This window comes from Trifolium pratense, linkage group LG1 (assembly GCF_020283565.1).
Source record: "Trifolium pratense cultivar HEN17-A07 linkage group LG1, ARS_RC_1.1, whole genome shotgun sequence".
NCBI lineage: Eukaryota > Viridiplantae > Streptophyta > Magnoliopsida > Fabales > Fabaceae > Trifolium > Trifolium pratense.
Window position 1 is genome coordinate 1,205,602 of NC_060059.1, and position 27,227 is coordinate 1,232,828.

The 27,227-nt window shown below is 32.6% G+C and overlaps 4 protein-coding genes across 8 annotated transcripts; all 4 read right to left on the reverse strand.

Annotated features, from left to right (window-relative positions):
* Positions 1-3,033: 3,033 nt before the first annotated feature.
* Positions 3,034-8,470, reverse strand: LOC123913933 (transmembrane protein 53). Of its 3 annotated transcripts, none has more exons than XM_045964882.1 (5): positions 8,339-8,470; positions 5,164-5,920; positions 4,956-5,061; positions 4,107-4,312; positions 3,034-3,577 (listed from the first exon to the last, which is right to left on the reverse strand). In XM_045964882.1, the coding sequence occupies exons 2-5, from the start codon at positions 5,880-5,882 to the stop codon at positions 3,310-3,312; spliced, it is 1,299 nt and encodes a 432-aa protein (XP_045820838.1). In that variant the 5' UTR covers positions 5,883-5,920; positions 8,339-8,470; the 3' UTR covers positions 3,034-3,309. The 3 variants fall into 3 exon arrangements, with proteins under 3 accessions (XP_045820838.1, XP_045820830.1, XP_045820820.1); XM_045964874.1 differs by lacking the exon at positions 8,339-8,470 and adding an exon at positions 6,177-6,763; XM_045964864.1 differs by lacking the exon at positions 8,339-8,470 and having other exon boundaries at positions 5,164-6,763.
* On the reverse strand, positions 8,304-10,893 carry LOC123913949 (cyclic pyranopterin monophosphate synthase, mitochondrial). 2 transcript variants are annotated; one of them, XM_045964893.1, is made up of 4 exons: positions 10,742-10,893; positions 10,445-10,558; positions 9,680-9,844; positions 8,304-9,090 (listed from the first exon to the last, which is right to left on the reverse strand). In XM_045964893.1, exons 2-4 carry the CDS (start codon positions 10,547-10,549, stop codon positions 8,500-8,502), a joined length of 861 nt encoding a protein of 286 aa, XP_045820849.1. In that variant the 5' UTR covers positions 10,550-10,558; positions 10,742-10,893; the 3' UTR covers positions 8,304-8,499. The 2 variants fall into 2 exon arrangements, with proteins under 2 accessions (XP_045820849.1, XP_045820857.1); XM_045964901.1 differs by lacking the exon at positions 10,445-10,558 and having other exon boundaries at positions 10,742-10,874.
* A 716-nt stretch (positions 10,894-11,609) lies between these two features.
* LOC123884052 (FAD synthetase 1, chloroplastic-like) lies at positions 11,610-14,742 on the reverse strand. The gene is made up of 5 exons (XM_045933053.1): positions 14,288-14,742; positions 13,737-13,789; positions 13,103-13,238; positions 12,489-12,664; positions 11,610-12,305 (listed from the first exon to the last, which is right to left on the reverse strand). Exons 1-5 carry the CDS (start codon positions 14,515-14,517, stop codon positions 11,791-11,793), a joined length of 1,110 nt encoding a protein of 369 aa, XP_045789009.1. The 5' UTR covers positions 14,518-14,742; the 3' UTR covers positions 11,610-11,790.
* A 630-nt stretch (positions 14,743-15,372) lies between these two features.
* LOC123884057 (myosin-1-like) lies at positions 15,373-26,552 on the reverse strand. Of its 2 annotated transcripts, none has more exons than XM_045933057.1 (24): positions 26,254-26,552; positions 24,784-25,180; positions 23,343-23,444; positions 23,116-23,259; positions 22,881-23,031; positions 22,690-22,717; positions 21,977-22,142; positions 21,799-21,862; positions 21,651-21,664; positions 21,479-21,563; positions 21,172-21,275; positions 20,897-21,035; positions 20,273-20,391; positions 20,040-20,192; positions 19,849-19,938; positions 19,365-19,442; positions 18,992-19,150; positions 18,699-18,905; positions 18,082-18,287; positions 17,827-17,962; positions 16,982-17,111; positions 16,741-16,887; positions 16,445-16,512; positions 15,373-16,335 (listed from the first exon to the last, which is right to left on the reverse strand). In XM_045933057.1, the coding sequence occupies exons 2-24, from the start codon at positions 25,162-25,164 to the stop codon at positions 15,676-15,678; spliced, it is 3,531 nt and encodes a 1,176-aa protein (XP_045789013.1). In that variant the 5' UTR covers positions 25,165-25,180; positions 26,254-26,552; the 3' UTR covers positions 15,373-15,675. The 2 variants fall into 2 exon arrangements, with proteins under 2 accessions (XP_045789013.1, XP_045789014.1); XM_045933058.1 differs by having other exon boundaries at positions 24,784-25,195.
* Between the last annotated feature and the right edge of the window lie 675 nt (positions 26,553-27,227).

Here is a 27,227-nt window from a genome sequence, read left to right on the forward strand (position 1 = left end):
GGATAATGACAACCATTTTTAAAAGTGACAACCATTTCACTCTAAAATCCTATTTTCTTGATCTAAAATCCTTTTATTTTCCGGATTTAAGAAAAGTATAAGTTATTTTTTATCTTTTGTTTTAAATTAGTTAAAAACTTATTTCGTCTCAATAAGATTTATGACTAATTGTATATCTATAACAATATATAAAGGGGATAAGGGAGTTTGGGCTGGATTTTTTTTGGTCCATTTTGCCCTTAACTTCCTTTATGGTTTTTTAATTATTCCATAATTGCCCTTAACTTCCTCTTTTTTTTTTTATGGTTTTTTCATCTATATCTATTCTATACTATATAATATATATAACAATATATAAAGGGGATAAGGGAGTTCGGGCTGGATTTTTTTCGGTCCATTTTGCCCTTAACTTCCTTTATGATTTTTTAATTATTCCATAATTGCCCTTAACTTCCTCTCTTTTTTTTTATGGTTTTTTCATCTATATCTATTCTATACTATAACAATATATAAAGGGGATAAGGGAGTTTGAGCTGAATTTTTTCGGTCCATTTTGCCCTTAACTTCCTTTATGATTTTTTAATTATTCCATAATTGCCCTTAACTTCCTCTTTTTTTTTTGTTGGTTTTTTCATCTATATCTATTCTATACTATATAATATATAAAAAGAATACATGAGTTTTGGGGTAGAATTTTCATAATACCAACATTACCCTTGCTTTTTTTAGTAGCAACAAAAATCTTTTATTAACAAACTCACCATAACATAAGGCGTATCTTTTTTTTTGGGTACATAAGTTAGACACAGGCAGGCGCGGAACGCGCCTGCCTGGCCCGCTAGTGTGGATAGTAGAAATGAAAACGTGGCGTAGTGATAGAAATACCCCAAAACACATAAAAGTATACAATGATGAAAATTTTGTTATGTATATTCATTAATAACAATAAAAAATAAAACACAATATGTTTGTTGTCTAGAAATTGAAGTAAAAAATTAAACATTGGGAGGCACAATTTCTTCAAGATAATCCTCTCTTGCATTTTTTACCAACATTAACGATGATAACCAGAAAAGCAATGAAATAAGACACAAAAATGTTCCACCACCCATGAGACCAGTCTTAGCAGTAGGACAATTTAACTTTGTAGAAGTAGTAGTGATGTTAGCTGAATAGAAATTGTGTCTCCAATGGTGTTGCTCAGTCACGGTTGGCCATAATGTCATTACCCCACCCAATATACTGCAAGTCCTGAAAATAACGAAAATATATATTTTTTGTTATTGACCCTAAACTCATGAAATTTGTTCTATTTATTAAATTATTCCAAGTCATTCACTTCTATATATATGATAAAAACAACATTTATTTATATTTATAAATATATACAAAACAATATAAAGAAGAGTGTTTGATTTGAGAAACTTACATAGCTAAGATGAAGAAGACAGATAAAGTTGTGTTTTTGAATAATGCTGAAGGAGGAACAGTGGTAACGGTTGTATATATATAGTGCAACTTGAATTTATCCTTTAAATATAGAGATAGTTTGTTTTATTTTTTTTGTTTTTTATAGATAAGTAATAATATTCGATCTTTTTGGTACAAGATAAGTAATGATTTTATTCAAAATTTGTTAGATAAATTTTATTGTTCCTATATAGGTATTTTTTACTTCTCTATTTCTTTTAAGAAAAAATGTGATCAAACATGTACAATTTTGATAAAATTCTTAAAATATGAATAAAATTGAAAATATAAATTTTAAACTTAAAAGTTGCAAATTGTTTGATAATTTTTATTTTTTCAACTTAATTATCACTTTTAAGTTAAATCTGTTTGGTATGTAGAGGCATATATATAGATAATTTATTTTGTTTCCTGAGTTTCGGTTTTGTCCTGTTTATACTAATCTGGGCATGCCTTATGCATGTATGCCTATTATTAATTCATATCTCTTTGTTTTTGCAGAAAAATAAATGCAAGTGTAAAGAATATTAAATTTAACAAGGTAGATAATAGGAGTAAGAAACAATTAGACAAAAAAAAAAATAGATAAAAACTAAGGACAAAAACAAAATGATGCAGGTCTCAAATAAATGGCATGAAGTAATGACGCAGTCGGAAGTGCAAGGATTAACAAGTGTTAATCCTATAATAAAAATACAGGTTTATAATAAAAACTTTGGAATCCGCCAAAAAGAGATAATAATCTAGAATCCACCGGACTCTGGAATCTACCAAAAACAGAAAATAAACTCGCAAAATTTTATCATAAACAATACTAATTCAATTTACTTTATTCAAACTGAATGCCTTTAAATAGACTTACAATATAAATCTTAGTTAAAAATGGCTTAATAAGTAACTTATCATAAATTCATTATCATCTAAATTTAAAAGATAATTATCCTAATAATAACAAACTTAAAAAAAGATAACAACTAATAATAACAACTTAAAAAAGATAATTAGGGTTCATTTGACCTAATTTTTTAGGTCTTATAAGCTATCCAAAAGCTAAAAGTGAAAATAACAACTTTCTAGAAAAAAGCTAAAGTTGTTTGGTGGTTGTTAGTATTTTTTTAGCTTCAAAGCTATTTTTAAGCTAAAAGTTGTTTGGTAAAATATATTTGTAAAAACTTAAATTTTTTTTTGACAATCAAGAATATAAATAAATGATATTTTAAAAATAAAAGATAAGTATGTACAAAAAAAAAAGCTCCGAATATTTTTTTAAAAGTAGGTTTCAAGGTAGCTTATTTTATTCAATTTTCCACATTGAAAAAGAAAACTGCTTTTTATAATTAAGAGTTTTATTAAAAAAGTGTTTGGCCCGACTTATCATTTTAAAGAGAATAAAAAACTTAAAAAAGTCAGGCCAAACGACCACTAAGACTATACGTTAATTCAGTTAGTCAAAGAAAAAAGACTTAATTCTGTTATTACTGCTCATTTACTGTTTTACATTTTCTAGGTCACATTACCTTCAGGCACTAACATCATCCTTATTTATTAGAATATACAAAAAGATATCAATGATCAAATTATTTGCCATCAACTAACAAAACAATACACCACTGTACTTTGTCAACCCATGCAATATGAAAGAAACAACTAAAAAAAATTGCAATGTCTTTCATTTGCACTATCAATGTATCAATGAATTTATGATAAGCTATCAGTGAAAGGTAAGTGATCCCTTAAAGGGATTGACTTTTGAAAGTCCTAATCACCATTAATTAATGGAATGGCTTCTCTCAAAAATCAAAAAGAATAAACTATATGCTGTATGAGTGAACCAATGAATTAGTGAGATTTACATCGGTCAATAACACACTCCTCTAAGAACTGACTGAGCTGAGAAGTATACAATTTTGGGTCATTTCGAAAGTGATCAACATGGGGCGACGAGACAAAATTGCATGCCCTCACATTGTGTCCGGCCTTACGCTGTGCATCGACAAACGATTCCACTGAATCAGCCGGAATGACTCTGTCTGCAGAACTATACATGTATAACTGTGGACACCCTGGTTGCTTTGTAGATAACATGCTGAAAACATCAGAGAGCCTCCTGCATTTGAACAAGATTGTTATAGTTAGGACCAAAGCTATTCATATGATAAATTTCTACATAATGATTTCTTTTTTATAAATAAAGCCAATACGCCAAGCATATATGTAATTCGTATTGGGTTTTATCTACTAAATTTATCGATAATTGGTCATATCATGTGAATCAACATTACAACACCAAAGAGATTACATCATAATTCAATAGCTAATACCATGGATTATTCTGCTATTCCTGAGAATCACATGCATTAAGTAGTGGATTTCACTAAAATCTTACATATATAATTTTACAATTTGGATGCGGCGTTGCGAGATATAGTTCGCACGATCACATTGCTTAACCATTCAAGTGTTGTGACAGTTTATTATCAGCTTAATATTATCAATAATATCCACATACTATAGTTATGTATATGGTGGAACCATGGAAGAATCAAAGACAAGTAAGGCTTGGGATGAAAAATATCGTCTATTCTTAACACAACAATCAAGTAGAAGAAGAAGAAGAATGATTTAGGAGTCATTACCTATTCACTGAAGGGAGATGCAGAACAACTTCAAAAAATTTCTTTAGTACTAACAGCAAAGCTGCTTCGGTTGCCTTAGGTTTGAGTACTAAATCTTCATTGCTGCCAATTGATACTTTAATGCCAGAATCATCAGAGGATACACACCCCTTTGTAGCTACGCTATTCTTCTTGAGAAATGCTGCTGAGAAACCTGAGGCCCAGACCTGAGTACATAATCAAATGATTAACATCATAATCTAGCATAAAAATTTAACATTTTAATAAAACCAGGTTCAGAAAAGAATAATAGAGATCATGTATTAGTTCACTTAAAGTTTAATCAAAACTCAAAACATATAAAAAGAAACTTCAGGTTTCAAAATTTACTAAATTTTGCACAACTTTTTCTTCTTAACTTTGCCCCTTTCAAGTAAAAAACAAAGGGTCAAAGAAAACTGAAAAGTCAAATATCTCAACCAAATATTTAGATGTCAAGGTCTTGATTCATCACAGTATTATAAGCCAACAAGGATATTTATTTGATCATTTTGACGATGAGGATAAATAGGACATAATGAAGCAGTGATAAACACAAACAGACAGGTTGAACCAACAATAATTTGAATGTAATCATATGTGTCGGTCGGTACTACATAGATAGGACAACAACGAAGTGTCAGACAATAGACAAGCCTTCAGTGTAAAGTGTTGATGCTACATAGATAGGAAAACAACGAAATTGAAAAAGTAAGCTAGCATTAACATAACGAACACACTAGACTAGAGAGGATAACATAAACAGCACAGAACACCATAAGCACAGCAAATGGCTGTGTTCGCCAAGTCTTAAAATTTCTAAGCCTTTACCTCTGCGTCAGCGTTTGCAACAGGTGCAGAATCTACAATGCAGCCCCTAATCTTTTCCATCAAAGACGGGTCTTGCCTATGAAAGTGCTCCAACATAACTCCATACCTGAAACAATGTAAACCAAAACACTCAAGTATCCGAAAAACAACATCAACAAGGTAAGAGCAACAACAAATTTCATGCTTTTGCATAACAAATTTCACTTACGTTAACCATCCAGTGTTACTGAAAGTATGAAAGACAAGATTCTTTTCATTCTCCTCTTCTAACCAGTCAGCCAAGTGGTCCACAAGCATGTGAACATTTTGTTCCGCTTTTCCTCCCGGCTTATAACTCAATACATCAGCCATTGGAAATGTAAAGGTAATGACATGATATCCCTTTGAAGTGTACCATTCAGCATACTTCTTTAGATGTTTCTGCTTTGCACCTAACCATCCAAGCAAAACCACCACCGTCTTCGATTTCACAGATGAACCACCAAAAGCATTGGGTTCAGGCAAATGCCATTTATACATGAACTCAGAAGTTGAATTAGAGACACCCTTGTAACAAGTGGACGACGACAACCTTGAAAACCTAGTCAATTCAGCAGACTGATACAAATCTTTAACAAGTGGCGATGAAGCAACAGAAGAATAGTACAAATTTGACCCCAAAGCCGGCACCCGGAAATTCACATTAGGAACCGGAACCCGAATTTTGTTCACAAAATATAGGTTAGCAAGTTTTGAATCAGAAATTTGAGAAACCACTGATGAATATGATTCCTGCAAAGAGTTAGAAGCTGGAGAATGATCGAAACCGGAGGTCGAACAATCACGAGATGATCCAATGAATGGTAATTTCTCGGTAGATAAAGAAGCGGCTGCAACAGCGGCAGCAGCCACAAGGGGTCTCTGAATTGCTCCAGAAAACGAACTCATTGCAGAAATTTTATCAAAACCAAAAACCGCGTTTTTATCTACACACAATGAAAATTGACAAGACCCAGAATGAAAATCACGTTCAAAAACCAAAATTAAATGAAAAGTTCAATGCTTTAAGGCAAACAAAAGAGACCCAGAAATAAAAAATTGGAGGGTTGGTGAGTATAGTATCCAATTGCAAATCCAATAAATAAGGAGAAACAAAAAAAACACGTAAAGAGAACGCGAAGCAGAGAATAAAAAAAAGGGATATTCTGTTATGAGGAAGAGATTATTCTGTTGATTTAGTACCTTGTTGTTGGTTATGGAATGTGAATATTTGAAATTGAAAATCTGATTGATAGTATCTTCGAAGGAAAGAACAATTGGGGGCTGTCAACGTCAACACGACAACGTCGTTTAGACAAGACAGCCCTCTTGGAACAGAAAAGCGTGTGAACAATCAAATGAATATGAATGAAGTTTCCACCCAGAAACAAAATTTCTTGTTTTTTTTTTAAGGAAGAAATTGGTATTTTCCAAATTAAATACTTTTTTCTCTAATCTCTACTTGTAAAAGAAGGATAATTTGGATTGGAAATCTTTTTTAGCTTAAAAAAAGCGAGAATTTAGTGATGATAATATTTGGAATTTGTTTTTTTATTTGATTTTTGTGTTGTGATAATAAAGATAATGAGCGAATTAGTTTGTGCCACGTTTGAATTGAACCGTCCAACGTGACAAAAATTAAGTCGGGTGGGGTCTACAAAGTAGTGTGCGGTTCCGATAAAATTGGGGGGAGAAGGTCAAATCACAACAAATATTTTTACAACATTTTTTTTTTGGCAAAATATTTTTACAACATTTAAAAATATACTAGTATTTTTTTAACAACCTTACAACAGTCAATAAAAATTGATCTTTCTTATCTTTAAGTTTAAACATGATATGATTGACGTCGATTCATTATAAGATAATCTTTATTTTTATCGAACAGATATCAAGATATCAATTAAGTCGTTATCTCAATCATAAAAATATAGATAACTATGGTTAAAAAAATATAATATTAAAATATATTGATAAAGAAATAATAATGAAGTGTATTTTTTAAAAAATTTAAATTTTATGTTTTGTTTTTCCTTTCAATTTTCAACTTAAATTTTGACATTTTTATTGAATTGGTATTTTTAAGTAACTCTTAAAAAATTATATATGATATCAATTTGAATGGTTGGTAAAACTATAAAAGGGTAGAATAGTAGTCAATAAGAACGAACTCATATGACAATGACGACGTCGTTATTGTTAGACTTGACATCTCTTCACTCTTATTCAAATTTTTCTGAATCCTAAAGTTGTGTGTATAAATTTTAAGTTTTGTTTGCCACAAAGTCGACCCACTCAAAACAGGGTAAAATAAGAAATTCAAATTAAATTAAAAAAAAATCAAATTAAATTAAAAAAAATTCAAAATTTTAAATATCCAAATATCAATGTAGAAAGGAGTTATAAGGATGTTTTGGTGGTTGAGGTGGATGGATTAGAAGATCAAAGTTCGATTCTCATCCACAATTAAAACCGACAATACTAATTAGTAACATTGGTTGTTTAAAACAAAATTGACGTAGAAGAACACTTGGATGATATGGTAAGAAATTTCTTCTAACTTAATCAGATGTCCTAAATACAAATTTAGCCTGAACATGCAATAGTGTAAAATCTCTTGAAGAAGAGTTTTGCTACTCATTGTGATCTTACATAATAATAATTCGATGAATTAGTCTTTATAATTTCACACAAAGATATCCAATTTATAAAAAGAATGAAAGGTATGACAATAAAAAAAAAATCAGATGATTATAAAATTAAACAGTTCATCAACGTTTTTCTACTCTTTCGAATATTGCGTAGGTTGCCATGTCTGACCTTGTTTGTATGTAGTCAGGAAAAAACTAAAAAGATAGTCAAACTACAAAGTCAGCTCGCCAACGTGTAAACACCTCCAACAACCCTATTTCTCATTTTACTTACATGAGCTCATATCTTGACCATTACTGTACTAAATTGTAAGTATTTAATAATGATAAACTATTTAATAATGAATTAAAAGCATATTGAATTTAAGTGATAAAAAGTTAAAGAGACTAGCCCAAAACATATTCCTACTAGTTTGGTAAACTTTAAATAGATAAAAAGGCTAATTTACCAGAATTGTTTGCTCTAAAGTAAGCACAATTACTTTCAGAAAGTAAACTAAGACAAAGACATCTCAATTATTAATAAGAAAATCAATGTTTGATATTTTTTAATGCATCCATAGTTTGTTATGTATGTAGACATAATATCAATCATTGATTTATTCATGATCGGTTTACTCTTCATTAAAAATTCTAAAGTAAACTGCTGAGTAAAATCCGAGATTAGGAGTTGGCGATGTAATAGGAAGCAATCAAAATGTAACCATGATTTACCTGAAATTTGACAAAGTACACAGTGGGACAAGTGAAATGTCAGCTATTAAAATATCATCAAAACTTGCTCCATTATTGATGCACCCTCGTTCCATACTATTTAAGGAATAACATTATTGGAATCTTGGTGCGTTCTTATCCATTGGAATGCTTCAAAACCATTATTGTCCCCAAGAGTAATCACCACTTTTTCCACCAGTTTTTTGCTTAAGTCTTATATCTGTAATTGTTATAGCTTTTGAAGCAGCCTTACACATGTCATACACTGTTAAGCCAGCAACAGACACTGCTGTCATTGCTTCCATTTCAACTCCAGTTTTTCCCATTGAAGCAGCTTCCCCTTCTATTGCTACACTGAAGTCCTCATGGTTCAATCTCAAATCCACTTGCACGTGTGTAAGGCCTATGTTATGGCACAATGGAATCAGGTTACTAGTTTGCTTAGCTGCGGTTATGCCAGCAATTTTCGCCACTGTAAGCACGTCTCCTTTTGCCATTTGATTGGCTAATACCAAATCAAAAACCGTCTTTCCAAGAATTACTTTGCAGACAGCAGTGGCAGTTCTCTTACTACTTTCTTTTGGAGACACGTCAACCATTTGAGCTTCCCCTGAATTTCCAGTATGAGTCAATTCGAAACAACTTTCACTTATGTTTCCAGATAACAAATGAGGTTCATTATTCGCATGACTATTGCTTTCAGAGCTAGGAGGTCCACTTGGCAGAGTTTCCCCAAATATGGATTCCAGTTCCTGAGACGGAATAAGCAATTTAACATGGATTACAATAATTCTCCTAAAATTTCTTATTACAAAGTAGATAGTGAACATAAACACTGAAATTTGGTTAGGTTTTATTATTTTAATCATTTCACTAGTGCTTAATGCAATATTACTACATAGTAGATGTGAACCAGCCAGTCATTCAAATAGAAGGGCATGAAGATCCAGTAAGTGGATTCAATCTCTTTGTGTTGTGATAGACTATTATTCAATGGTTTCTTTGGATTGGATTAACTTATTTGAGTTTATCCACTGGTATAAGCACTTGTGAGACAAATCGAGAGAGCTTATGGCATGTCCATAAGTTGTTTTCAGCTTATTTCCAAAAGCTCTCCGAAATAGCATATGAAAACAGCTTATATAAAAGCAATGGAACTTTATTTTATCCTTTGTTAGCTTATACATTTACATAAATGCTCCATTAAGCTGTTTATCCAAATCAGGCCTAATTCAATAAGTTATCTATATATATTAAGGCATGTATTATACCAGTATATTGCCCAAAACAAAAAACATTGTCTGTACCTAAGTAGCAGAACAAAGCAAAGAAGTAAACTACCTTATTGAATTCTTGAACAGAACTTGCATTGTTATGACTAACAGAAGAGCTGAAGATCCTTTTTGATTCGCATGACAAATGGGGTTCATTATTCGCATAACCATTGCTTACAGAGCTAGTTAGTCCATCATTTGGTGGAATTTCCCCAAATATAAATCCCATTTCCTGACAGAATAAACAATTTAACATGGATTACAATAATTCTACTAAAATTTCTTAGCATAAAGTAGATAATGAACAAAGAAACAGAAATCACGCCGTTTCAAACAAAAAACAGAAATCTAGAAATTTTGTTAGATTTTAATCATTTCACTTGTGCTTAATGCTATATTACTGCATAGTAGATGTGAACCAGCTAGTCATTCAAATGGAAGGGCATGACAATATGGTAAGTGGATTCAATCTCTTTGCGTTGTGATAGACTATTATTTAATGGTCTCTTTGGATTGGATTTACTTATTTGAGCTTATCAACTGGTATAATCACTTGTGAAACAATTAGGGAGAGCTTATGGAAACACGTCTTATGGCATGTCTATAAGTCATTTTCAGCTTATGTCTACAAGCTCTCCATGAAACTAGAGGAACTTTATTTTATCTTTTGTCTAGAAATAGCTTATACATAAACTCTAAATTAAGTTGTGCATCCATATTGGGCCTAAGTCAATAGGTTATCTGTATAATATAAGGTGCGTACTACATCGGCCGAAACAAAAAAGAAAGTGCATTTAACTAAGTAGCAGAACAAAGAAAAGAAGTAAACTACATCATTGAGTTCTTGAATAGAACTTGCATAGTCATGGCTAGAAGAAGAGCTGAACATCCTTCTTGATTTTAGAGGACATTGAGCAACAATTCTTCGAAGAAACATGATAAGCAGCTGTGAGAAAAGGAAATTGAATCAATATACATTTGCTTCATGTCCAAATAGGAATTTAATCAAACAGATTGAAGGCAAAAACAATTTTCAGCAAATAAACAATATTGGCAGTGGAAACCATAGTTTCAGTTGGCAAATCAGATAGAATTGGATCATCGGAAGAAAAAAAGGAGGAAACGTTACCTTCTGCCTGCAACCGTGGTTGGTCGGAGTTCAACGGCGGTGGGTGGGTGGTTACTTCCGTTTTGCTCCGCCTCAGTGGTCGAATATGTAAAAAGACAAAAGGATTGATTGATTAAAAAGAAGCTTGAAGAAAATAAAAAGAATATTATTTGGTAAACAAATTATAAAAACAGCAATTAATTTTTTATCCAATGCATATACTTGTTAAAAAAAAATTAAATATGATAATTGAGAAAACTGATTTAGTTTTCAGTCATAATTTTTTTTATTAAACTAAAAAGTTAAAATTTCTTTCTTTTATGAGAAAATTTTCTTTTTTTTATATACATAAAAAATAATAATAATGAATATAAATTATGTATATTGACAACTTGTATACTTATTTTATACTTTGTATCTCTTAATGTGAATAAGTAGAATGTTTGAAATTTAAGAATAAAAAAACATCGGAGTTCGAGAAGAAACGAGATTATATGCGTAGAAATCTCCTTTATTTTAGGGACTTACTAACGATAACTCAAAGCACTCTTTAAAGATTCAAATTAAAGAAACTACTCTTTATTTAAAAAGTTTATCCAAATTTCTAATGCATTGACTTTAAATTTTTTCAGAAAAACTTACTATTTAAAATTCTTAAAGAGTGTCCGAATACACTCTTTAGCATTTTTCTTTATTTTATTTTATTTTATGTTTTACAATATTTATATCCTTCCCCCTACAAAAATTTGCATCAACTAGTGGATTTCAATTGCGAAGATTAGAAAAGAGTCATAATTGAGCTTTAAGATTTTTGGTTTTATGTAGTACTCAAACATCTAATTCTGAGGATTGAGGAACAATATGTAATAAAAATAATCACACTCACTTGTTTCATAATTGACTAACTTATAGACATGAATACATTAAAGGGAAAAAAGGGTATAATCTATACTCACTTATATCAGCTTTAAGACATAGAATTTTCATCTGAAGCACTTTGGGGAGAGATAAGAATATAGTGTGTAATTAAGTAGATTAAGAATTTAAATAGAAACATTATCAAAACTGAATCAAGTGCTAGAATCACCAAATTCAATATGCAAGTACTGCAAATTGTGAGTACCAAAAATATCACTCGAACCTCCGTAATCTGTTTCTATATGGACAAACTTGCTGTCAATAATTACCCTACATAGCATAACATTTTCTTCACCAAGTAAAAGTGAACACTTCTCATATAAACCTTCCTTTGGTGCTAGATTCAACAAGCATGATTTAGGAGCAGACACCTTATACTGGCTAAAGCTAAACCTTTCTCGGTCAGTGGCCATTAATATGAGACGATGTTGTCTACCCAAAAGCTCGGAGACATACTTCATGTCCCCTACAGCAAGGGCTTCACGAACACGAGTAGACGAGACCTGTCCCCTCTCTTTGGAGCCAGTGTTGGAATTTATATTTGTAGAGAATTGGTTCTTGTCCATAACAGATTTTATTATGTAAGCTTCCATTCCATACTCCTCACACAACTTTACTAACTCCAATGCATCACCAGCTGCTTTATATCCGAATCGGTAGTTTTCACCTGCAACGTAGAGACATCTATTTCAGTTTATATGAGGATAAATATTGGTAACATTATAAATCATGTTAATGTTCCTATTCCGGAAAAGTAGCAAATAGCCAAATACCAGAGATTATGATAATGTGAATGAGGTTGGTGTAACTTTTGAGAAGATAACAGTAAATTATGATGCTACTTATTTACCTGCAACAACGCCATGCACTTTAAGCTCTTTTGATAACTTCTCGACAAATTGTTGCGGACTGAGATGCCGCACGCTCGAAAACTCAATCTGAAACTCTTCTGGGACCATGTTACCACAATAAGGAACCCAAGATGAAAGAATGCGTTTTCGGTCACATTTAGCCACTATGGGAGCTCTGTGTGAGAAAATTTGACAAAATACATGTTATTCATTTTCCCTCCAAGGTAAATAAGAAAATGGTGATGGTGCCACAATCTTGAGTAATTCAGAATCTAAAAATGACATGAATTAGAAGTTCATATATTTGCTGGAATTATGCCAATTCCAAAAGTTCCTAAATGGTGTAGCTTTCATATATAATTAATCATCATAATAGCAGTCTTCATCTGAGTTTATATTTTATCGTTATTTTCCTACCATAGGTCATTCAAGTATGGTAATAAATGAGGGGTTACTAATCTGAAGCCTTATTGTTTACAAAGGAAGAGTCGCTAATCATTTTAATATGTATGTTTGTGATCTATGCAAGAACCAAACACATTCCAGCCATATAAAAAAAAATAGTATAATAAATCTTTTAATAGGCTTGATACAAGCATATATTGTGTCATACCTATGTTCCCAACCAAAAACCTTTGCCATGCCAACAAATGATAAAAGAAACGGAGGTCCAGCCCGTGATGCTTGAATTGCAAGTTCTCGATGACCTATGTGCAGAGCATCAAACTTTCCCAACGCTACAACTCCACCTAGTAATATCACGATAGAATCAATAACCACTAATAGTCTATAACGTAGAATGCCAACTTCCAAAATGAAAACTTCATTATACACATGTTCTGCTTTACTCTTTACCTACACTACACCACATAAGTAAGCAATACTAATTTAACAATAACAACCAAGCCCTATCCCCCTAAGTAGGATCAGCTACATAGATCAAACACCACCACAATGTTTTGTCTATATTATATCTCTATCCAACATTCCAACTCATTTATCTCTAGGTCTTTCTTAATAGTTTTCTCTTATAGTTTTTCTAGGTATTCCTATATCGCTAGCGATTTGATTACCCTCCATCTATTTTAACAAATAAAGCAAAAAAATCTACATAGTTGACCATAAACAACCAAAGAAGATACTATGATGACAAAGTTGATCACAAAATCAGTACATAAATACCACCACATTTCCCTGGAAACAAAGGGTTATGATAAAAGAGGCACAAGGTGTAAGAGAACACAAACCTGCCACTGCAGATACACCGTCGGAGAGAATTTCACGTTCATCTTCTTGTTGGCTACAAAGGAAAAAAATGAAACAAATTCTTAATGGAAAATATAAACAGTTAATGATATTCTTAAATTGGCTATTTCTTCCATAGTTTCCATAGACACCTTGTTTAACAACTTTCATCTGAACTATTCATATCCACACATATAATATAGCGTAAAATTCTTCTTTTTCTTTTTTGGTCAAACAGCATAGTATCTAAAAATTCCACATTTAAGATGAATAAGTGGAGTGTCCGGTTCGAACTTTGGCACTATATATGTAATGTCACTACTACCAACTGAGTAGCATATAGTATTAAATTATTCTTAATTATACAAAATATTGAATGGACAACAAATACATCTAGAGAGTCATTTAGCACATAAAAAAATCACCAACCGCAATTTTACTCTTTTATTATTTATTAGATGAATAAAATTTAGTTAGTTTCCATCAAACTTTTGAGCACAGAAATTTATAGGCGAAAAAAGGAAAACCCAATTGAGAAAGTTAAGAAATGAACCTGAAAGAATCAAAAAAGAGGGGAATTTCCCCAGAAGACTTAGATGGGGTACCAGAAGAATAGCATTTGCTACGGTTGTGAGTAGTAGTAGTAGTAGCGATGATAGCACCGAAAGAAGAAGGTTTGAGAGGAAGATGGAAAGTGTGATGGAATCTGAAACCAACACCGAAGTTGTGAAAATGGAATTCACAGTCACGAAAATGATGCGAGATACGATTCACACCAAACATTGCTGCTTTGCATCATCAATCAACTGTCTCTTCTCTTCTGTACTTTCTCGTTGCTCTGCTGCTCGTTTAAAGGGATGATAAATAGATCCGATTGATGACTCGGGTCATGTCACAACCCGACCCGATTCTGTTACAAGGTACTAGGTAGTTTACTCACGGTGGTTAATATCTTTTTTACCTTGGCCTAGGTGTAGTGTAGGAGAGTATTACTTTAAAATTTAGCTATTTCATTATTTTTTGGTGCAAGTAAATTAGACATTCTTTACGCGCAACTGCAAAGACTAATTCATCGAGTTTTTTAAGACTCAAATAGGTGGCAAACTCTCCCTAAGAGTTTTAACGTTGATGCATGTTCAAACTAGAAATTGAACTCAAAACCTTAATTAAACTAAATGCTGTTAACTGTATGATATTTTCTCGTGGACAATTTATCAAGGCATTCAATTAGGGAAGAATATAGTCTTTCACAAAATCTGGATTGAGAAAGTGATAATGTAGCACTTATTAGTTATTATTTGATGTTACAATAGTATAAGGGTAAAAGAATTTGATTCTAATCTATTTATATTATTCCTCTAAATCAATAATAGATTATTAGTCTAGTTAGTAAAGAATTTGAACCTCTTTATGTACATAGTCATGACTTCGATCTCTAACTATTATATATAAAAATTATTTGATTGGAAGGAGAGAATATATTTTCTTACATAAATTCAATAAGATTTTATCGTTATGAATAAATGTGTAAAGAAATTACATTATTTTCATAAAACATATCGTAAAAAATGGTTTATAATCATTGTTTTCAAAATATAATCCTATTTTAAGGCACAAAAAGTGAAAATAAATAGACAGTTTAGACCAAAATTAGCATGCAATTCACCGACCATAAAAGGCCATGTGATAATATTCACAAGCCCTGTAGCCTCTAACTTCACAATTCTAGCAGAAATTTCAAACTTCTGATAAATAAAAATGGCTAGCAGCAGCTAGCCTAATTACAACAAATAATTCATTCATCCATCCTTGGTCACTTCCTACTGCTATCTCATTTTTCCTGTTGTATTTTCCTCATTTTTGGTAATATAGTTGGCAATGCCCCTTAAAACAGTGCATGGACCAAAGCCAAATCCCAAAAGGAAAAATTAAATAAATAAATCAACTTATCCTAGTACTGTTCCTTCTTCCCCACCACTTCTTCTTGGCTTTTTCTATTGAACTATCTTCACTTCCAAGTTTATTTAAAATAACCTTTGTTTCACGCAGTCTTGCCGCATAGTCCTTTTTCCAACCTTCAAACATTTGTTTTAATCTTCTAAGCTCTTGGTCTGGATTTAAACTTGCTTCAATTTGACCGGATTTTACCTCAACCAAGAACTTGGCATCATCACCAAATACTTGACTCCTTTGCTCAAACTCTTCAGCTAATCGACTTATAACGCTCAAACCAGCACTCATTGATCGTGTTCCACTGCTTTCTTGCCGCCTGTGATTATTTCCAACATCCCAGCTGTATTCCTTGTCATCACTTGCATTGACAGAAGCATCTGAATTTCTTTCAGAATCATCCATAGCAAGACTTTTCTTTGCAATGGAGAGGCTAGATTGTAGGGATCTCATTTGTTTCTGCCATACTTCTTCCATGGATTTCATTTTTAGTTCATATTCAGACCATCTGCTCTCATACTGTTGAAGACGTTGATGAAGGATGTCATTTTCTTCTTCTTTCTCTCTTAGGCCAGCTTCAGCCTTAAGCACCCTGCGTTGTAATTCAGCTAGGAAAGACGCCTTCACCAGAACCTCGTCTGCCTCGTTAGTCTGTTTTAGAGTTCTTAATCGTAAGTATCACAAATATTATGTATTTTTACTAGCAATCAGCGATGATAAATGTTTGGAAATATAGTTTCTGAATTAGAAAAGAAAATACCTTCATGCCTATGGATTTTAAAAATCCTATATCTCCCGAGCATCTTCTAACTAACCATCCACGAATAACTGCATAATGTAACAAAATAGAATAATTATGAATTTATGAAAACTTACCTATGAAAAACTTTTGGTGCAACACCTATGCTAATTCATGTCCAACATTGATTTGCACATTTATAGGACTTTCATTACACGTGCTCAAAAGAGGACAAACAACTTTTCGACACAATTTTGTGTGTGCAATATTTATGGAACTATCTAATCTTTTGAGTTTAGAGAATTAAAATTGCTTACATGATTGTATGACAACTGCAGCACCAGTGGTCATTTTCATTCTGTTTCTTGCATATGTTGTTTTCACGTGCTTCTGTATAATAACAGCAGCTCTATGTCTCTGAAGCGAAGTTGCAAACCCCTTTCTGGTTTTTTCTCCTCTAATAACTGCATGAATGGGTAAAAAATAAAAGGTTTCAGTCTGTTACACTTCCCAAGGAATATGACAAGCCAAAAGAATTAGGTGGACTAAAGGAAATACATGACTGAAGAGTAGTGATTCCTCTCCAAAGCTCCTTGCGAAGGCAACGGGCTTGATAACCCCTGAAGCAACTTTGTACACGTAAAATGCCATGGAGGGTACGATTCCTAGTATCTTCAAGCACTCCAATCTGCAATCATGATCAACACAGCATAATAAATACACAGTGCAGTAGAGACGAGTAATATAGTTCAACGTCGGGCTTGGTGATTAAACTACTTGTAGAGTTAAAAAGACACAATGCAAAAGCATGTTCAACAACGGAAAGACATGGACCAGTTTATCATGTAAAAGAAGAGGCAAAGTGATGCCAAATAATTCTGGGCTCCTTCCAATCCAAAGATTTTTTTTAAGAGTAGATCAATTTTAAACTTAGGATCTGACGATTAAACTGTAGCAAGAGTTCAAAATGACAAGAAAATTCTTGGAAGCAAGAAGAAAAGAAAAATAATGCAAAATAGGAAAAGTTTCAGTAAACCTAACCAAGTAACCATGCCCATGCTTATGGTTTTAAAAAGATACTGAATATGTTTAAAAAAAAAAAGATACTGAATAGTTCATTACAGTATCTTCATAAAGGAATCAATGGATCAATACAAAACTAGAAAGACTAAGCATAAATCACTCAAGCCAGAAATTCCATAACTTATATTCAGTAAAAACTAATTCTCAAATCATAACCCTAACCACAAATAATTTCAATTTTATCATTCTTCTTTAAACTTCCATATACTAAGTTGAAAACTGCGGGTACATGAATCAATACAATTGTGTTTATCATCACGACATCAATTTGAATTAAATGAAAGAAATAACTTGTAATAAACATCATATAGACTTCTTACCTGCCCCGTTCGGAAGAATAATTTTGTGTAGCCAACTTGATACATCTCAGGCAAAATGTTAAACTGATGAAGAATAGCAACAGACACACTAAGTGGATCCTGAGATGCAACATTTTCGAGGAGAAGAAAACCATATCTGATTCACCATTCCCAAGACAATAAGAGAAAGGTCAGAAGAAGCATACAAAAATGGACTGGTTTGGGGAAGGGGGGGTTGAAAACATATGTATCACCATGTTTCTTTCTCTGTTATACCTTTTCGCAAACTTTTGGTGAGACATTCTAGTTGGAAAGCCTGATCTTGATATTCGAACCACTTCTAGGACCCCACAACATCTCAATTGCTGCAGTACAAGTCCTTGCTCATATGATCCAGGTGATTGGAGGTTATTGGGCTTAATGCAGCGAATAAAATGAGGTGTGGTGCTCTCTAAACGTTGCATCAGTTGAAACAATTGTGCCTGAGTGCCAACAGAAAGATCTTATAAAGACAATCGAAGCAAGCAAGACAAATATCTCAAGCAAAAGTTGCAAAATTTGTAGCTAGTAAGTTAACTATTTTTCAGTTACAATACAACTGAATAACTAATTTAGTTGTCACTTCTGCATCTGTAGTGAGGCCATTCATCTACAGATGAGTGTTCTCTGACTTAGCTACGTCACTAACCAGAAAATAAATTTTCTCATGATCAGGGTTTTTCATTTTCTCAGTTTCTGTTTTTGAAAACATAATAAAAGATGAATACTGTCACTGGCATATTTAAAACAAAAACAAACATATACATTGAACGGGAGGACCAAAACATCAGTTATCCAACTACCAGACCATTTCATGATAAACACTGGAGAAATCTAAAGTTGCGGGTTTGTACCTTGAATTTTGTGGCAACACTTAGCTTTTGGGAATCTGCCCCACCTAACTTGTGTAAGGGACCAACTACAGGCTTTTCAGACTGAGTAAGCATATAGGATGCAAATATCTGAGGAAGGTGACATTTGCTTGAGGATAGAAGTTGGATGGAATCCACGTGCAATAGGTCCCTGTTCTTCTCTAGGAATGCAGTTGTATCATAACTGACCTGATGGGAAGAACAAGTGAAACTATCAAACTGTCAGGTAACAGAAAGAAAAGTATAACATTATATGACCTTGACAAGGTTCATACCTCTCCAGCATAATGACGCACAGTAAAGGCTTTATCTCGCTCTCCTCTGAAGCAGGAATTAGACTTCAAATGCTGCTTAAGCTTATCAGCAAATGTCAAATCCGTACCATTTGGAAAAGTGGACTCTTCGTCTAACAAGGATAGTAACCCCAGTGGTTTCTGCACAATTTTCAAAAGTGAAATCTCTAAGAAAGTAATTTCAAAATTCTTATAAGATGTGGAATTTTTCCACAGCAAAGAATAAGTTAGTTCCAAAACCAATCACACAATATTCAACCAAACATCAGAGTATGTAGGCTTTCTACCGGGAAAAACTCAGGGTCTCACATTGGCTAGAGATGAGGCCTAGATAAGGGACAAAGGAGCTCTATACCTTTTCAAAAAGATTAAGGCAGTCTTGGTTGTCTTCAAATTCAACTTTAGCCCAATCAATGCCGTCTTGGATATATTCCTGAAACAAAATTGTAAGCATGAAATGTTTTAATTTTATACGTACTGTTTAGATTTCAGTGGTAAGCAAAACCCTTTTTATTTTAATTTTATATGGAGGCGATCAATACTTTCACTTTAAGAAGGAAAAAGAAGACCGGTATGAAATTCCATGATGTTTTAGTTGTTGCATATTGAAAAAAATTCATAAGCCAAAGCACAAAAAAGTTGAGGAGCAGAAAAAATGTTATTGATAACAAGATGAGGGGATAAGTATGAAGAGCCATGAATCCATAACAAAAATATTGTGGTTTATTATTCAAATTTTTCACATAAACTCACATTTGAATATAAAAAAAATCATGTCTGTGTTAGCATCATCGTCCGTTGTGATTTATTTAAACAATCTGTTTCTATATGGTACATACCTCCTGTTCCAACTTGAATAAATGACGATTGAAGTGTTGCTGTAATCTTTCATTTGCATAATTTATGCAGAACTGCTCAAAGCTATTCCTCTGTATAAAATGCAAAAAATTCAATGCGGAAAATATTTCAAAAATTTAAATAGTATCAAGACATATGAAGAACAGGAGAGTCGTGGTTTAATATAACGTACATTGAATGACTCAAAGCCATAAATATCTAGAATACTGATAGATCTGCCAGTTCGTCTTTTGCCAACAGCAAGTGATTTGTTTATTTGTTCAACCAGCCAATCAAACAGACATGCATATATAGACTTCGCCAAAGCATCTCTTGCATCACTAGCCTACGTAGTAAAAAATATTAACTTTTAAGATAAGCCATAGCCATGAACAAATGTAATTGTCAACACGGTAGTCATTTTACCTGAGATAATGTCAACTTCTGGACAATAATATCATTACCAACTTTCATTTTGCGAGTTGATAAAGTCAACTTCAGATCTTCAATGTCACAGCCAATCAACTTTGCAGTGCTGAACAGCCCTTTAAGAAATCAAGGAACAAAATTAATTTTTAATTGAGGTATAAATCAAGTTATAACACATTAAACTAAAGCATCTGTAATATGCTCAACCGAGTAAAACCAATGCAGTGGATATTTTATACCAAGTACAACAACATATGTAAGCAATAGTTATCATAAAATGCAAATATGTTCAAGTTACTACACGGTTCTTAAATCATAAGTTCATAAGGACAGAACATCAATCATAAATTAACATAATGCATGAAAGCATCTAAAATATGCTCAATTGGGCAAAACCTGTGCAGCGGAAGTTCTGTATCAAGTGCAAAATACTTGAGGAATAGCTACCATAAAATGCAAACATGCTCAAGTTACTACATAGTTCTCAAATCATAACTTCATAAGGACGGCAAATCAATCAATAACCATAATATATCAAACAAAAAAAATAGAGTAAACTTAGAAAACTGCTTTGGAAAAATCTATGTTTTAGATATCATCGGAGATGATGGAAATTCTTACCCTCATCCTCAACAGCTTGAACATGATTTTCATTATCGATCACAGTAAATGATATGTTTCCTAACCATAATACTGCAGCAAGCATTGCAAATACATTCTCTTGGTCTCCTTTGCTAACGTGGACAACATCCAGAGCATCCTGGTATTAAAAAGTTCATGTGTAAGCAAAGCCATTACACAGCAGAAATTTTAAAAATAAAATAAAAATCATATAATATAAACCTATATTGACGCAGATCATCATTAAGCAATAAGCAACGAAAAATAGAGTATACCGTGACTATGCGGAATTCTTCTGCATCATCCACACCAGTAATTGAAAAACAATTGCTCTGCCTCAGATATTTATAGTCTTCCGCACTTCGTAGATTTAGCTTCTCTGAGGGATGAAGAAGACATAAACCCATATAAAGAACTTAAATATTATATAAAAAGGGATAATGTAGTTTAAAAACTGATATCATTAAAATAGAATGACCACTTCTTCAAGGATATCCTCAAATAAAAAGTATAGCAAAAATCCACAATCCATCGTATGTAACAAATACATTAGCATAATAGAAGGTAAAATTATCTAATTACCCCTGAGAGATTGTAGTGCTCCAGCACATAGCTGATAAAATATATGATATGACCTTTCCCCTTCATTGCATTGGACTACTCTAGACTGTTCATATACCAAGTAAAACTAGTATCAATAGATATTGCATGAACAAAATTTGAAATGTAACATTAGTACAGAAGATCGAATTACCTTTTCTAACAAAACTGTTCAAGGTATGGTCATAACAGGAGCATCACATAGATTCCACACAATGATGCAAACATTTAACATGATTAGTTGGAAATTTTTAGTCGAAGGAAGACACTTGGTATGAACTTCAATTAAGTAGTAAACTTACATGTTTGAATATTAGCACCAGATATTTTTCCAGTTTCACTGAAGTGAATCTCAATGAGCTTTCCCTGTAGCAATCAATCAAATTAAGAGAGCTTTCAGCATCAAAAGAGAATAAAATTGAAACCCTTAAGAACGGGCCAACTATAAGAATCAATACATATAGGATTAGGCAATCTTACAAAACGACTTGAGTTGTCATTTCTCAATGTTTTTCCATTACCGAAGGCTTCTAGTATTGGATTAGTCTTTAATATTTCATGCTCTATCCCACTTCCACCACCAAGGGCAGCCAGGTATTGCATTGCTATTTTTGCTGTCTCGGTCTTCCCTGCTCCACTCTCGCCACTGAATATGTAGATTATAAGAATTACTATAGGTCCCAGTTCAAATACAATTAAGGGGGAGTACACAAGGCCAAGAAAAAACAATTTGAGCTTTATATTAATGACAAAACCATCAGACAGCATAAAGAAGCTTTATGTCAATCAAGGCTAATCCAAGAGTTGAAAATAAGAAGCTCTTCCCTGAATTTTATGAAACCATCAGAAAAATGAATCTGTGTTAAGAAAACAAATTCAGTTTAGGGGATAAGAACATTTAACCACTCAAACGATAACTTATTCCTTTGACCTCTTTTAACCGCTTGACCGATCATTCATTCCTGACCTTCAAATACACTTACAAATAATTCCTTTTTCATATTAGCCTAAATGTTTTTAGCCTAATCCGTCACTTCATTCAAGAAAATTGCAAGATGAAAGAATCTCATATTTTCTTAGTGTCTCTTATACAATAAGAATGCTCACTAAACTAAGGTCTCAAGAAACAAATTATAGTCAAAACTAAACACAATAAACAAATTATATTCAAGAACTCAGCACGAAATACTGACCTTATAATTATGGATTGATTAACTTCATCTGCAAACAAAGCGCAAGAGTCAGAGTAAGAAGTTATAGCTTAAAACAAATGGAAGTGTGTAGCTTCTAAAATTCATCCATATATCTAAATAAATAAATAAAAACTAATAAGTTACTCCGTATTATCTCCCTGATCCATATTTGTAAATAAGAATAAAGTTACCTCGTGTCATCTCTCTGATGGCTGAGTCTGTAATTGCATAAACATGAGGGCTTTCAATTGCTTTACGCTTGTAGGCTTGAATATAGTCAATACCATACAGAGGAACTTTCTTAAAGGGGTTTACTGCCACCAAAACAGGCCCTGCTTTTGTCTGAATTGCACAGTTATGTGCATAAATATTTTGTGATTGGCAAACAAAATTGAAGAAAAAAAATTCTGAAAAGCAAAGACTTACATATATCATATTTTGATTGTATCTATGTTGCAGGTTGTATAAAACTGATGGTTCGTTTAAATAACTAAGTTGCATGAGGTCATCCACTCCATCAAGAATATCAGGATTTGCTGATACCAAACTTTCATCTTTCACCTTTAAAACCTATGATTAAGAGGAAAATAGTTTAGCTATCAGACCAAAATATGCAATCCAATGTACAAAAAATACTGTGTAACTTGTCTTACTTTCCCGTCAGGCAGTGAAATGACAGATTCTGTTCCAGAAGTTGATATTATCTTCACCAGTTCCCAATCCCCATTAGAAAGTTGAAGCCAAGACTGAAGCTTCTGAAACGGTAAAAAATAAATTTAAAACAGCCTATTATCTATTAAGATTGAGAATTCAAACAAACTTAGGAAATTAATTTTAAAAATTACATCAGCTTTCAAACTCTTCATATCAAAGAAATTGAGAAGAAGAAAAATATTTCATTCACTTTTACTTGAACTCTATTTTTAAAGCCAGTGCCACAGCCAAGTGGAACTTTTAGAATGACAAGATAGATAATAAATAATGATGTCAGTTCAGCTAGTTGATACTTGATATGAAGAGATGGACAAAGGATACATTTCTCAGATAAAAAAAAAAAACTGGAATTTAACTAATATAATTTTCTTTAGGTTAACTTCTCTATAGAATTTTTAACCAATTATTGCCACTAATGCTAGTAGTAATGCATCAGATGATACGTCGATGCTAGTAGTAATGCATCAAACGATAAGTATTAGTTTTCCACAAGTTTCTTCCAATCCTCAATATTCTACAAAGCATCAATCCAGTTGATTATTTAGGAGGCAAAATTCCATAAAATAAACTTGAAGTAAGGACACTGAAAAACTGACAGATAGTTTGAGAACAATTGCAGTATTGCCTAAGAAACATGTTGATGCAAGACAAAGGGAGTCAGATGAATCATACGTCTATTTTGGCTAATTGTGATTTTCATAGGATTAATTTTGACAATCTAGGAAATTGGCAGGTACTAAAGAATTAAGAATATAATCAGAGTCATACTAGTCCTAGTAAATTCCGGTTTGTCTACTACAACAAGCCCTGACCCACTTCCCCTTATGCATTAATTTAGAACTGCATTATCTACTATGAACCTTCAATGTTTCAGCTGATTTTGAGCATGCTCCAAATCCGACACTCAAACCAAAATAAAAAACTACAGAATATGAATTTATAAGCCGTGTGAGTCCAATGATTTCCTATGATTGTTTCTTTTTCCATATTTGATACTCACATACATGTACATGAAAAACACTCACTCAGCATTCAGCAATAAGTTAAGCATCGCTTATTGACACACTCACATTAACAGTGAGATGTTCCTAACTGCTTTTAGCCCAGGGCCCGGGTAATTACAACACACATGATTTTGGAAGTATGTAGTGCCAAAGCAATCATATCTATATTACAGGATGCATTAAAACAGAAGTAATACAAAATCTGGCAAGACCTTTCATATATTTATGTTTGCCTACAATGACTTTTCAGCTGACGGAATGCATATGTATCATAATCAACAATAACTAAATGAATTAATAATTATTATTCACAGGTATTATAACTGATTTAAGAAACGAGGAATAAATTATAATTGCAGTCTGAAGCCTAAATTACCTTTTTTGAAGCATAAGCATTTGTATCACTCCATCTGCTTTCGCTAGAGGACGTTGAAATTGATGGTTGGGGCAACGAAGCAGATATCGAGTCTTCATTAGCATATAACGGCCTGTCTTCAAATAACTCACCATTTCCACCATATGGAGATTCTTCGTCAAAGAGATCCATGCCGCCAGCACGGCTGTCTGCTTCCTTAGAAACCTCCCCTACTATTGCACCATTTTCACGACCATTTGATCCAATAAGATCAGTGCTTCTCAATTTAACGTTTCCATGCTTTTCCACAATACCAGAGTTTCGATTATTATCAAACTTGAACTCAGGTGGCAGCGATTTAATGGACTGAAAAGCAGGTGGGACACTGGTTGTCTGAGACATCTTTCCTTAAATAGTTCTGCCACAACCAAAACTGGTTACAATTACAAACGGCAATTGCACGTTGCAATGGCAAAAAAAGTTAGATATGTATTCTTTTTCAAAAAGTTAACTTTTCAAAAAAATGGCCCTATCAAACTTTACAACAAGACCCTCAATGAAACAGGATAACATAATGGAGGGGACCATTGCTCAAGATACAGACTATACTATCAAATATAGTGCTACAAGCTTAATGTGGTCATTGACACATTTAACATCATCCTAAGCTGTAAAATTCAAAATTCATGAACCTAACAAAGCCACAACCCCCACAGAGCCTAATCTAAGGACCCATGCAAAATAGAACTTTTTAGTTACTCCAATTGGAAAGTTGAAACCTAATCTTTGTTTGCGAGTTTGGAGGGAATTTTTTCACATTTTTTGAGAGATTGTTTTTATTTTGAGGATATTATAACACAAAATGAATTTGAATAATTCTTACTATAAACCTTCCAAAACCCTCCAATACAATTTTTTAGTTCCATCAAATTATGACGATTTTGTATTCCGAGCAAAAATGAACCCTCCCGAACTCCTCTATTCCTTCCACTCGTTATTAAAATCCTCGCCTCTACACTAAACCTGCAAACAAAGCCTAAAGAAACCTTCACAATCCGATACATCACAATCCGATACATCAATTCCCTTAAATGCTGAAAACTATCTTCCACCTTTCAAATTTATCTTTTGAAAATGCCACAACATTCACACCGAAAAAGAAAAAAAATCTATTTTTCTACTTCTGAATATCAGTGTCCTAGGAAATAAAAAATCATAAACATTGAAAATTTGAATTTTGAATTTTGAATTCGTCTAACATGTATTAAACAAGAGTAAAAATTCAAAATAAATAATAAAGAAAAAATTTAAATAATTAAAAGTTGAAACGGCTCATTAATTAAGAAACAGAAAATCAAGATAAAGATTCGAAATAAATCCTCTTTATCTTTTTGAACATGTATACATGAGTAGCAATTTAGCTAGAGAATGGTAAAAAGCATGAAAACAAATAAAGTTTCCTATTTTGGTGAAGCAAATCGATTCACTAACCTGATAAGAAGAAAATTAAGCAGAGGATTAGTAACAGAGAAGAACAATTAAGGTAAGATCTAAGGTGAAATGAGTTTGAGTTTGAAAAAATTGGTTGAACAATGACTGAGTCAGAAGTGAGTGAGATGTGATGTGTTCGCGGAAGAAGCTAAACCACGGAAAGGACTTGTTTGGTTTCACACCACGTATGTTTGATAGATTATGATTATGATTATGATTATGATTATGAAGAAGAAGAAGAACAAAGATGCAAGAACTAGCTTTTTTTGCTTTTCTTTTTCACCCTTCTAGCTTAAACTCTTTCTTAACACAATAATAATAATAATAATGCCAGAAATTAAAATAGGAAAACAAACAATTTTTCAAATTTTTGTTTTTACACGTGGCATAAGCATAAGTACAATTTTTTCATTCATTTTATGTCATCAAGTAGTTTCAGTCCTCTCCTAATCGCGAACCGAACTGTGATCTCATATCAAGTTCAACGTCAATTACCACTGAACCAGCTAGAGAGCATATGTACTCCTCCGATCACAAATATAAGCAGATGTATCTGGTTTGTATCATAGATCAAATATATTTATTCTTCAATGAATCTAAAAAATGCATTTTTATTTATATTTGTGGCCGAAGGGAATACAATTTAGATGATTAAATACTCCGATAACATGACATGGAGATTTTGATCACTTGGACTAATTTATTATTGGTGAGAATTAACAATAAATTGGTTAGAGTAGTTTTAAAAATAAAATTGAACCAGATATTAAAAAGGTATTGTTATTATTAATTAATATTATAAATTTAAATAATAAAATGGAGACCCAACAAACAACTTTGTGAATGAAAAAAGAATGATAATAAAGTGAGTGATGACCATTTCAAATATTTGTCCACACAGATAATTGTAAATTTAAATTTAAAAGTGCGCGTTTTTCTTTGCCAACCGATTTTGAAGAGAAAATTCAGCCACA

What these genes read in the sequence shown, in the direction of transcription:
- LOC123913933 (XM_045964882.1), bottom strand. Translation starts at nt 5,882, where the DNA reads ATGAGTTCGTTTTCTGGAGCAATTCAGAGACCCCTTGTGGCTGCTGCC. An exon ending in AGTAACACTGGATGGTTAAC is followed by an intron (nt 5,062 to 5,163) that starts GTAAGTGAAATT and finishes ACATTGTTTCAG; the next exon opens with GTATGGAGTTATGTTGGAGC. An exon ending in TTGCAAACGCTGACGCAGAG is followed by an intron (nt 4,313 to 4,955) that starts GTAAAGGCTTAG and finishes TTATGTACTCAG; the next exon opens with GTCTGGGCCTCAGGTTTCTC.
- LOC123913949 (XM_045964893.1), bottom strand. Translation starts at nt 10,549, where the DNA reads ATGTTTCTTCGAAGAATTGTTGCTCAATGTCCTCTAAAATCAAGAAGG. An exon ending in CTATTCAAGAACTCAATGAT is followed by an intron (nt 9,845 to 10,444) that starts GTAGTTTACTTC and finishes TTATTCTGTCAG; the next exon opens with GAAATGGGATTTATATTTGG. An exon ending in CTGTTCAAGAATTCAATAAG is followed by an intron (nt 9,091 to 9,679) that starts GTAGTTTACTTC and finishes ATTCCGTCTCAG; the next exon opens with GAACTGGAATCCATATTTGG.
- LOC123884052 (XM_045933053.1), bottom strand. Translation starts at nt 14,517, where the DNA reads ATGTTTGGTGTGAATCGTATCTCGCATCATTTTCGTGACTGTGAATTC. An exon ending in GTTTTTGGTTGGGAACATAG is followed by an intron (nt 12,665 to 13,102) that starts GTATGACACAAT and finishes TTTCTCACACAG; the next exon opens with AGCTCCCATAGTGGCTAAAT. An exon ending in AGTGCATGGCGTTGTTGCAG is followed by an intron (nt 12,306 to 12,488) that starts GTAAATAAGTAG and finishes TCTACGTTGCAG; the next exon opens with GTGAAAACTACCGATTCGGA.
- LOC123884057 (XM_045933057.1), bottom strand. Translation starts at nt 25,164, where the DNA reads ATGTCTCAGACAACCAGTGTCCCACCTGCTTTTCAGTCCATTAAATCG. An exon ending in ATGCTTATGCTTCAAAAAAG is followed by an intron (nt 23,445 to 24,783) that starts GTAATTTAGGCT and finishes TTACCGTTTCAG; the next exon opens with AAGCTTCAGTCTTGGCTTCA. An exon ending in AGCACTACAATCTCTCAGGG is followed by an intron (nt 21,276 to 21,478) that starts GTAATTAGATAA and finishes TTCATCCCTCAG; the next exon opens with AGAAGCTAAATCTACGAAGT.